At 44.0% G+C, this 12,166-nt stretch overlaps 1 protein-coding gene across 2 annotated transcripts in view; it reads right to left on the bottom strand.

Moving 5' to 3' along the window:
• Nucleotides 1–12,166, bottom strand: part of LOC111142581 (cap binding complex dependent translation initiation factor) — a 210,050-nt gene that overhangs the window by 38,734 nt on the left and 159,150 nt on the right. For both annotated transcript variants that reach the window (XM_022495869.1, XM_022495870.1), the window contains exon 9: nt 908–1,063. In XM_022495869.1, the coding sequence (XP_022351577.1) occupies nt 908–1,063 (156 nt within the window). The remainder of the gene's footprint in view (nt 1–907; nt 1,064–12,166) is intronic.

The raw sequence follows: 12,166 nt of genomic DNA, 5'->3' as shown, positions 1-12,166 counted from the left end.
CTTGAGCACCAAGTATACACACACACACTTCATACAACGCTTGATTCCGTGTCCCAAGGCCGACCTCATCCTGATTATCATGCACTTCTACCCAAGCAACAGTGGGACAACTCTCTGGGCATGACCACCTGGTCATCCAAACACAAAAAAACCCACCTCCTGGTTTCCATCCCCACTCTGTCTCTCTTTGAGCCCTCCCCTTCCCAGAAAATGGCACCACCAGGCTGGTGAACCAGGATCCCACATCGCTTCCTCTGTTGTCCAAAACCTCACATCAGCGGGTCCTGTTGGCTCCAACTCAAAAATACAATCGGAATACAGTCCTGTTTGGTGCCCTCAAGGCTGTGTTCTGAGCCACCGACCTCTCCCTAGATGACACCAACCGCCCCGTAACGAGCCCCCAGCTTCTGGCCCCCGAGAGGAGCCACGACGACCCTCTAAAGCGGACTCTACACTTGGCAGGGCAAGTACGTCACTGAACTCTCGCTCCTCAGAAGCTTCTTGGTTATTCTCACTTATTTCTCTTTCAGATGAAATTTAGAAGCGAGTATTTTTAAAAAATAAATAATTTAATGGTAAACGCATGGAGACCAAAGAACCATTCATTCAATTAATATTTGCCGGAGACCCCCTCCCGGCAGGCAGCGTTCGAAATGATGAATTCCTGAAGTCTGAGTTACTAATAATTTCCTTCGGCGGGCTTTTTCCTTCTCTATAAACTCAATCAATTAAAACCTGGCTTTAGCCAACAGAAGCATGGGAAGTCACACTCCTGTTCACCGAAGGATGGATCCCGCCAGGTGGCACGAGCCTCGCAGCCTTCCTGGCCCTTTGGAGTTTTGCTAACAAGCATTCTAGGGTGGCGTGCCCTGGCAGGGCAGCGGGCACGGCCAGGCGGGTCTCTTACCTCCCTGAGGCAGGTGTAGATGGGGCAGACGAGCACGCGGAAGGGCTCGCCCGTGCTGCTGCGCATGGTGCCGAACACCTCACACAGGAAGGTGATGAAGCCTAGCCAGCGCTCCACGTCCTGCTGCTGAAGCTCTTCCCGCACGGTGAAGTCCTTCTGTGGAGGCACAAGAGACTGAGTCAGCCTTGCCGGGGTCAGCCTGCTTCGCTGTGGCGCCTGCCAGCTAAGGGCCGGCTTCAGACAACTGGTAAACCCCAGGCTTTCAGGAAGGTGGGATGGGTGACCCTTGGCTGGTGTGTGAGGGTGGGGCACTCACTTGTGGGTAGCAGGGGCCACCGTGACTTTTGGCCACAGCACCTCTTCTTCAGTTCCTAGATTGGGGGGTCCCTCAGCTTTGCCGCACTGGCCCTCATGCTGAGGTGGGGGAGTGAGATGAAGGGCCGATGACACCTTTCCCAGAGTTATTACCTCTCCCATTCAACTCCGTGTGCCTAAACCACCTCCCTTTGCTAATCCCCAGTGCATGCCCTCTGCATGAGGGAGGGAACCAGAGCATTGCCCTGCATGTCAGCAGTCAGTGACTGAGGCCCACAGTGGCTTGAGCACTGGGCTAGAGACAGCTAAGGCCCCTGTCTGCAAGGGGCATCGAAACTTTCATTCATCCTCTCTAACAGCACTATTGCCCCATTGTGTGCCAGGCACTGTATTAAGGACTAGGAAATGACACGTTCACTGATAACTGTGATACAAGAGAAGGTATCAAAGCCACTGTGGGGTCCAGGTGAAAGGACTTTGGGACCTCAGAGGCAGACATTGTCACTATGAATGGGAAATCAAGGCCACAGAAGAGCTGGATGCTGACCCAGGAATGTGGGGCCTTTCAGGTGGAGAGAACAATGATGTGGGGAGGGTAACGTGGGTGTTTGGGAAATAGGGAGGTAGAACGCAGTCTGGGTCCTACACAGGTGGTGTAGTTGGGAAAAAAACCGGAGGCAGGGCTGAGAAAGAGGGTAGGAGCTAGAGTATGGATAATTGAATCCAGCCAAGGAACTGCATTCTGCGATGGTTGGCAGAGAAGGTTCTGGGTGGGTCATGAAAGGCCACAGTCACATCTATGCTCCATAGAAGGGTAATATGGCATGGATGCGGAGGCAAGAAGGCAGCCCCCGCCAAAGTGCAGGCTGAATGGAACTACACTCTCTGGCGTTCGAGAGAGAAGAAACTGTGGTAGTTTAGATTATATTCAGAAACACATTTCCTCTACCTCTACTCTTCGGGTTTGGCCATAAAACTTACTTTGGCCAACAGAATGCAGCAGAAGTGACGGGGTCGGGGGTGCCTGATCTGAGGCCTTAAGAGGCCTTAAGAGGCCTTATGTAGCCATGCTTACTCTCCTGTGTTTCTCCCATTGGCATGAGAGACCATCTGTGGGCCGGTCTGATGGTCCCAAAGGGAAGACGAGAGACATGTGAAGCAGGGCCCCACCCTAGTCTAGATGAGATCAGGTGGCCCCTAGCCAGCCCGCACACACATAATGTAACTATAACACAACACCGCATGCCACGAGGATTTCTGGGGTTGTCCGTTGAGCCGCACTAGCTGCCCGATACAGGATGGGCACAAGAGACATTGCCAAGATAAAGAGTCGCCATGTGATGGATTTCAGGGTTGATGGAAAAGGAAGACTCAAGGATGACAACAAGATTCTGGGTCTGAGTGACTGTGCCACCAAGAGGAATAGGACACAGGATGGAACAGGATGTAGAACATGCCACATGCCATCCCCACCATCCAATACCCCTCCTCACCACGTATTTTGGCTGAGTACTCTCCTGGATGCCTGAATCTTGGAATCTCCAGAGAAGGAAGATCTCCTCGGAAGACTTAGTTAATGTCTGTCCCTTATGTAGGATGGAAGGGGTATCTGGAAACCTCAACGGTCAGATGGGGCCTCAGCCTCCTCGGCTGGCCAATTTGGGGCTGGAAGAGAAGATCTCCAAGAGATGTCCCTCCAGTTCCTGCTTTTGGTGAGTCTGGGTTATGGCTTATACATGTCAGAGTTTCACCAGTTTAAAGTGTGTGTGTAGAAAAGGAGAGCGGCGGCAGCCCACTCCTTACGCACCAGACACTGAACCAAGGAGCTGAACTGTAACGTCTCATGTAATCGTCACAGTGATCCCATGAGGCAGGTCCTACTATTATCCCATTTTAGAGATGATGAATCTGGGGTTAGAGAAGTTACCCAACTTGCCCATGGCTACGTGATAATGGTAGAGCTGGGATTTGAACCCAGACCTGCCTACTCTGGAAACCAAGCTTCTTCCCCACTTCTTTTCTCATGGAAACGTAGTACCTCAGAGCCTAAGCTCTTACTCACTTTGTGTTTGAATTTTCCACTAAGCCATTTGTTCGTACTACCCCTGGAAGTCCACTCAAGCTCACAGATCTCACAGGCCCCACACCAACCCTCGGGCCTCCTGCCTCTCCACTCACTTCCCACTGAAATGTCTCCCTGTGTACAACTGTAGTTTGCCAGTGCCCGGAGCGCTCCCACCCTGGAGTCTGAGAAAGGCCAGTGCCCCTAGAAGAGTCCCCTGGGTTTAGCCTGGAACTCCAAAAGTAGTGGGGTCTCCTTCCTAGTATAGAGCCTGGAGCAGGGAGCCCACAGGGGCTGCCCTGTCATTCTCTAGGTACCTGAGAATGAATGAATGACCTTACCCACCACCCAAAGGCTTACAAGGGGTCCTGGACTGCTGGCCTTGAAGTCATGAGTCTTTAGGTAGTTCCACCATCATTAGCCTGTGTTTATCCCACTGTATCCTTACATGGTCAGAGCGGAGGCAGGCATTAGCATTCTCACTGTAGAATGGGGGAAACTGAAGCACAAAGTGGTTAAAAGACTGGACCAAGGTCACTTAGGACTAGAATCTGAGTAAGAACCCAAGCTCTACCATTGCTCTTGAATCTGGGTTAAAGGTTCTTGCCTCTGGGTGACACTGGAGTCACCCAGAGGAACTTCGAAGCTATAGAGGCTTGGACTCCGCTGCACAGAGGCTTGTGTAGCTGGCCACGGGGTGGCGGGGTGGGGGGAGGCTGGACACTGGTCATGTGTGAAAGCCGTCCAGGGGATTCCAGTGTGCGGCCATGGCCGAGAACCACACCTCCAGGCTTTTATAGGTGCCGACTTGGGAGTTCAAATGGGGTCCCTCACCAGGGCCTGATTTGTCCTTTTCCCATCTCCTATAAAAATACCCAAGCAGGCACATGTAGAAGCAGAAAGCCCCACAACAACACCGAGAAGGAAGATAACAGTTCACCAGCAGCCTCCTCCCCAGACTGGGGAGGTAACACCAAGAACACAAGTACTATCACCAAGAAGCTCTAGTTCCCCAGAGCAGCTTGGCCTCCCACCCAGAACACCAAAGGTTAGGGGTAGATAGACTGGTAGGTAGCTTGACCTTCAGCCTCTCCCCATCTGCCCCTGGCTGGTAGGCAGTCTGGGATTACTTGCAAACCCCGTCCTGTGCACCCAGACAGCTCCTAGCTGCTCTGCTCTTGCTCTGGTCCCTGCAGATTTGGGGGCCAAAAGGGACCCTGTGCGCTCAGAGGTGTGTTGCTCTCAGGCAAAGCCCTCTCGGGCAGGGAAAGGCTTGGGGCAGTGCATATCAGAAACCAGAGTTTTAAAAAAATAATCGCATCTGGTCAAAGAACTACAGTTTGACTCAATTTCCTCTTGATAATCAGTGGTGTCAAGAGAGGACTCTGTCTGGGGCTAGCAACATGCACTAGAAAACCAAACAGCTGCTAAATGTTGGAAATCAAACTTGGGTCGTGCAAACGAAACCCCCCACGGAGAGGGAGACTCTACCGTGCCACAGCATGACATTGAGAAGTCCAAAGTCGACTCATACAGCTAACCCCCAAACCAAACCGAGCCTTCATCATTCAAGGGTAAGGGATGAGAAAAGCAATACGCCATCTATGGGAAAATCCTACACAGCAGAGTAGGGGGCTGCTAGCTACCCCGAAGACCGAATGGAAATGCATAGCTTTGAAAATGATAACAATATACCAAGAAGAAATAAAATTAAAGACTCCAGTATAAAATGTGTGGGCTTTTAGGTCCATAAGAACAATAGCATGGATTCTGTGACACGTGGAGAGGCATTCGAAAGAAGGGACGCTCAACTCGCTAAAAGCCCGCCCCACTGAGAGGAAGTGTAAGAGGCCTTTCGGGGATAACCGGTGGGAACAAGAGGTACACAGCGACATGAGAGCGTGAGCCAGAGGCAGTGAAGGATAGAATGTGCGCTGCAGAAAAAGTCCCACATAAGACAGCCAGAAAGTTGAAGACAAGGATAAACAGATGAAAAAGAAGAGGAAGAGGAGAAGACTGAGTGGATGGGCATCTGACCTGTGAATTAGAGAGGCTTTCAAAAGGATCCCAGAATACAGGGACTAAAGAGAGCAGAGGGAAACACTTTGAGTTGAAAACCAAAAGCCAAAGAAGAACACATTCTTCAGGCAGAAAGGGCTCACAGCCTCCCGGAACCCCACCATGGATACTTAGCAGGAGAATTTTCTTTTTGAATTTCAAGAAAAAGAAAAATTCTAAAAACAGCTTTGAAGGGGGCGGGAAACCCCTAGGTTTCTTACAAAGGAACAAAAATATGGTTGGCCTTGTATTTCTGTATTTGATGTTAAAATTCAGAGACACTGAGACAACATCTTCCCTTGTCTGTGGGGGAAAGAACACACACAGCTGTGAGTGAAAGCAGGAGAAACGCATCTTACATAATAAGCAAAGGTTTTTCAAAGTCCTACCTACTTGCTTATCTTAAAAAAAGTCAAACTGTCATAGCCGCCATGGAAAACAGTATGGCGGTCTTTTAAAAAATTAAAAATAGGGGCACCTAGGTGGCTCAGTGGGTTAAAGCCTCTGCCTTCGGCTCAGGTCATGATCCCAGGGTCCTGGGATCGAGCCCCTCATCGGGCTCTCTGCTCAGCGGGGAGCCTGCTTCCCTTCTTCTCTCTCTGCCTGATTCTCTGCCTACTTGTGATCTCTGTCAAATAAATAAATAAAATGTTTAAAAAGAAATTAAAAATAGAAGTACCTATGACCCAACAATTCCACTTCTGGTTATATCCCTCAAAGAACTAAAAGCAGGGTCTTGAAGCGCTATTTGTATATGTGTGTTCATAGCAACACTAGTCATAAGAGCCCAGAGGGGGAAGCAACCCAATTGTCCCACCAATAGATGAACAAAATGTGGTAAGTGTATGCGATGGAATATTATTCAGTCTTAAAAAGGAAGGAAATTCTGACATATATTACAACACATGTAAACCATGAGGACATTATGCTAATTGAAAGATACTAGCCACAGAAGAACGCATACCATATGATTCTACCTACACAAGCATCTAGAGAAGTCAAAATCACAGAAACGAAAGTAGGATGGTGGTTGTCGGTGGCCAGGGAGAGAGGGGACTGGAGGATTGTCTAATGCGCTAGAGTTTCAGTTGCATAAGATGAAAAAGTTTTGGAGGTTGGGTGTATAAAATGTGACTATATTTAACATGACTGAACTATACACATATAACCAGCTGAAATGGTAAATCTTATTTAGGTGGTGATTTCTTTGGCCACAATGAAAAATAATCCAAAATTTAAAAACTTTCTTAAATCTTAAATGCATGCCCAGCCAACAAAATTTAGACTCAGTTTGAGGAAATCATGGTATAGAAGGACCAGAAGTGAAAACGGAAACCAGGTAGACTTACAGACTTAACAAAATAAGTAATTATAGCTTTGGTTGTAAGACAGAATCAAAAGCTGAAAATAGCCCTTGAAAGAGAAGTTATTAAATCTTTAAGTGTTATTTGAATAAGAATTTTATAGTAGTAGTGATTTAATAATCTAAGATTAACTCATTGAGGACCGATACGTACTAGTGGGAGAGGAACAGAAGATGGTAAAGCATACACATTTCATAATTAAGACCAGAAGGATTCAGAAGTTATTGCTTCTTTCTTAAGTATGGTAATCATAGAAGTTAAAGTATACCTTTAAAAGTATTAAAAGTAAACACTAGTAACCATTAGCAGAACTGAAAACAGGATATATAAATTAAATGGATGGGTAAAAATAACTGTGGGCAAAAAAAATTAAAGCGCTAGTAAAATCAAAGTAGTTTTCAAGATAACAACCATTAAATAAGATAAAAAGCTTACATACAAATAAAATTACATTCATAATAGATAAAAAAAGATTATACACTGCGTAGCATAGACTCAAAATACATAAAACAAAAGCTATCGAAACATAAGGAAAAAACAGGAAGAATAGCGTCTGGAAATGAAACTGCTAGTATTTGATGGCTGACTAACAAAATTTAACTCCTTAGCTGATTTAAGTAATGTAATTAATAAGACTAAATTGAAACTGACCTCATGTAAGCTGTGATTCACACTAAATTTCAAAGCACAGAAATCTCCAGGTTACATACTTGGGCCAAGAATTAAGAACAATTAAAAAGTAGCCAACTACTTGGATGTTTCAAAATAGTCTCCCAAAGGGGGCAACTGGGGGTGCTCAGTGGTTTAAGTGTCTAACTCTTGATTTCAGCTCAGTTCATGATCTCAGTGTCTTGGATCGAGCCCCATGTTGGGCTCTATGCTGGGTGCGGAGCCTGCTTAAGATTCTCTCTCTCCCTCCGCCCCCTCCCACCTAAAAGGAAAAAAAGTCTCCCAAAGACAGGTGGAATAAAGATATAATCAAATATATGATAATAGATTAGGAAATACAGAATTTTAAGAACTTGTGGGATGTGGTCAAAGCTATAATGAGAGGTAAATTTATAGCTTTAACTATTTTGGGTATTACAAAGGGAAGCAAATACATGATCTAAACCTATGCTGTCCAGCACTGTAGCCACTACCCACACAGAACTACTGGGTGCTTGAAATGTGCCTATACAAACTGAGATATTCTCTAAGTGTAAAAGAGATAGGAGTTTTTGAAAGCTTAGTATGAAAGAATGTAAAATGTCTCCTATTTTAAAAATATCAATTACATGCTGAAATTTTGGATATACTGGGTAAAATAATATATTATTAAATTTGAAATGATATATGCAGGGGTGCCTGGGTGGCTCAGTCAGTTAAGCATCTGACTCCTGATTTTCGCTCAGGTCATGATCTTAGGGTACTGGGACTGAGCCTTGTGTCAGGCTCCACGCTCACTGGGGCATTGGCTTGAAATTCTCACCCTCTCCCCTGCCCCCTCCCACTCATGCTCCTCTCTCTCTCAAATAAATAAATCAATCTTAAAAAAAAAATTATGTATGTGGATCCCATACTTCTACTGACTACTGTTAATCTATACATTTGACTAAAAAAATTAGAAAGTAACTAAAAAAATTAACCAGTAACTAAGGAAGTATATGAAAGGATGTAATACAGATAAAGCCAGAAACTAATTAATTAGAAAACAGAGAAAAGAAATTTTGTAAAATCAAGAAATGGAAATAAAATGAGAAATACGATCAAAATATTAAAAAGAGATATATAGTAGATTAAAAAGTACAATAAAAGCTATTTACAACTCTATGCTGATGATTTTGGAAAAAAATGATAAAATAGGGAATGTTTTAAAAAATAAGTATCATCAAACTTTACTAAAAAAAAAAAAAAAAATGAAAGGCCAGAAAAGACTAAAAATCATAAAACAAAATGAAAAGTTCTGAATTAGGAGATCTCTAAACTTATGATTTTGATAGGTAAGTTGATCTAAATTTTCAAAAAATTATATGGCTGTTCTGCTATGTAGACTGATCTAGAACAGAAAAAAGACAAATTTTTCCTTGACAGGAAATCACAAATAAGAAAGTCTATGGGCTTATCTTTCTAATCTGAGTAGATGTGAAAGTTCTAAATGAAATGCTAGCAAATGGATCCATTATAACCAAGTAGATTTTATCCCAGAAAGGCAAGGATGATTTAGTATTATGAAATCTATGAACATAATATATTACATCAATAGGCCTGATTAGAAAATTGTAGCAACTTCCATGACCCTTGGAAGGAAGGAGATAAATGATTTGATATGATTATACAAATGAAAAACCCAAGAGAACTCTCTAATAAAGATTAGAATTAGCATGAGCATTTAGCCACTAATTAATTAATAAGTGTATTTAGATGCAAAATTAGTATACAAAAATCAACAGCTTTTTAAATGATAGGATTCAGCAGTGAGATATTTTAGTGCACCAAAACTAATTTATTAAAGCAATAAAAACACTTACCTAACATTATTTAGGAATGTGCAAAATTTCTATGAAGAAAATCGCTAAACCAAACTGTAAGATTTTGGACAAAGTCTTCAACGAATGAAGAAACACATAATATTCCTTAATGGGTAGACAGTATTATAAAGATGCTGATTCTCTTTGAAATAATTCACAGGTGTAACTCCAGTTTGTACTCCATAATCCAGGGGGAATTTTTGGAGGGAAAGGGGGAATGGAGGCTTGAAAAAAATAATCCTAAAAGTAATCTGAAAGAGTAATGAGGCAGGGGGAGGGGGAACCTGGGTAGCTCAGTTGGTCAGGTGTCTTGGGACTCTTGAGTTCTGCACAGGTCAAGATCTCAGGGTTTTGAGATTGAGCCCCACCTTGGGCTCTGTGCTGAGTGTGGTGCCTGCTGGATTCTCTTTCTCCCTCTCCCACTGCCCCTTCCCCATCATATCTTTGAAAAACAAAAGAGTAATGGGGGAAATAGCTAAAATCAAAACTGTAAAGAGTTGTATTATGTTTCATTTATCCTAAAGTTTTACTAATGAAAAGGGTGAGGAACTGACATCAGAGATTTTGGACAGCTAGATCCCATAGGCTAGAAACACACTCAGCATCCATAAGGACTCATCACATGGTCCCCAGAGGACCACAAATCGCGGCAAAGGGAGCATTATTCACTGCAGGTACAGCTGTCTAAGTATTGGTGGGGGGAGAAGGGGGGTAATAATTCAGAGTTTCCCTTCACACTGAGCCCTAAAATGAATGCCAGATGGAATAAAGAGGTAAATGTTAAAGAAAACAAGAAGATGAACCATAAGAATTTGATAGAGAATCACATTTCTGGATGGAGGGGGGGCTTTCTACATCCACGCAAAAAAGAAATACATCAAAATACTGCAAACACATTCAGGAGGCAATTAACATTCTGGGAGGAATGTCCACAATAAATGTGACAAAGGGTAAGAGCTTTAACCTATAAATAGCTTGATCAAATTTGTAATAAAAATACTAAATCCCTCATGGACAGATGGGGAGAGGCCATTAAAAGACAATTCATATATCAAAACATAAATTGCTGATAAGTGAATGAAAACAAATTAATTAAATCTCTGTAGCATTCGAATGAATGAAAATACTATTTTCTTCCTACTTACTATCTTAATATATTAAAAACCGGTAATTGTCAATCCTGGGGAGGATGGAGGGAAACAGACACTCTCATATATGCGCAGTGCAAACTGGTTATATTTTTCTAAAAAAATCTTAAAATAAGTCTTCGAAGTGTTCTTATTGTCTGATCTAGTAATTACATTTTGGGATAATTACCATAAGGCAATAGTTAAATGTAACAGGAAAAATAAGCTTAACACACACAATTCAACAACGTAAGTATCCCACAATAGGGGAATGATTAGGTCAATGATAATCCTTGCACCCATTAAAAATTATATGTTTTTGAGAAGTTCATAACAGCTGGGAAAAATGGCTCTATGACACTAAGTGAGGAAAGTGAAAACAAAATTGCTTTGTACTCTGCAATCATCCGAGATTAGAATGATTAGATCAGAATTAGAATCTCCTCTAAAAATCACCCCATGATTTCTTTTTTTAAAGGAAAAAGATGAGAAACATCCAAGGTATGAACTGTCCCTGTTTCTCAGTAAATGTGAAAGTCTACTTTGTATGGATTTATGAATGACCTTTCTTTTTTTATTTTTTGTGATCTTCTGAATGTCTCTGTTTTTCTGTGAACATGTTTTATAATCAGAAAAGCAGTTACTTGGGAAGAAATTGGTGGTTTGTTGACCCTTTTCCTTGATTTTTTTTTTTTTTTTTTTTTTTTTTTTTTATGAGGACAGAGGAGTTCCCGGAGTGATCTACAGGTTAGCATTGACTTTCACTGGAAGTGTGAGGAAATGGGTTGTGAACAGGCCCAGCTCTGAGGCCACCACAAACTAGCTGTGTGTCTCTTCTGGGCACACAGGCTGTAGGCTGCCAGCTTTTCCCCTGGAACAACGAGCTCCTTTCTGCCAGCCGAAACCAGCCGTCCCCTGGGTCTCTGCTCTACATTCAACATCAGCCTCTTGCATCCAGAACCAGCAAGGGGCCTCAGATTGGTGGCAACCATTTCAAAGTTGGGTATTTGGCTCTGGGTTCTCATCTGACCGGCAGGCTCCCTCCCTGCAACCCCTAGTGCTTTTCCCCCAACTTGAAGGCTACCATTTAAGCCCTGTTTCCTGCCTAAAACTATTTATTGACGTACTGCTATTTCCTGCACCGACCACATCAATAAACCCTGAAAGCCATTCAGTGGCTCAGGTTTCTCAAGGCATGCTGGGAAATTCTTCCCCCGCTCTGGATAACCACATGAACTCTGGCATGATAGAGTCCTGTGGTCAAGCCAAAAACAGCTGCGCCCAGGCATAGGGGGAAAACACCCCCCACCCCCCCAGCCAGCCACTGCTTCGGGGAGATGCTGCTCCCAGCAAGCCAGTGGAGGGAGGGGTTAAGGCACAAGGATCACACTGTATTCTGACACTTTCCGGAGTCGATGGATGGCCCCTCCGATCCCTGCAACCTCACCATCATTTCCTTCTCCTTCTTTGAAAACAAATGACCCAGGGAAATTTGCCCGTCCACACTCTACATCCCCAGCGACTCTGGTTTGTTTCTGGGTGGAGAGGTGGCTGCGGCTGCCATCTCCCCAGCGGGGAGGAGAAAGTGCACTTTTATTTACTTCTGGCAGGAAGTTTCTTTTTCCTGGAGAAGTTGGGATGAGATGTGGGAGGGACAGGGGCTGAGGAGCTGGTGACAGCCCAGCAGCAGTGAGTCGGTCTTGGTCCTCCTCTGTGTCCCTTGGTTGGAGGGCTGAACAGGAGGATTTGATGGAATTCTTTATATTGGAAAGACAAAAATCATTTTCAAATAGGAGGTGCTCTATTTTTGTTTGGCTCAAACT

Source organism: Enhydra lutris, unplaced genomic scaffold, assembly GCF_002288905.1.
Source record: "Enhydra lutris kenyoni isolate GAN:26980312 unplaced genomic scaffold, ASM228890v2 scaffoldscaffold8, whole genome shotgun sequence".
NCBI classification, from domain to species: domain Eukaryota; kingdom Metazoa; phylum Chordata; class Mammalia; order Carnivora; family Mustelidae; genus Enhydra; species Enhydra lutris.
Note: the sequence above shows the minus strand (reverse complement) of the source record. Positions and strands in the feature narration are given on the sequence as shown.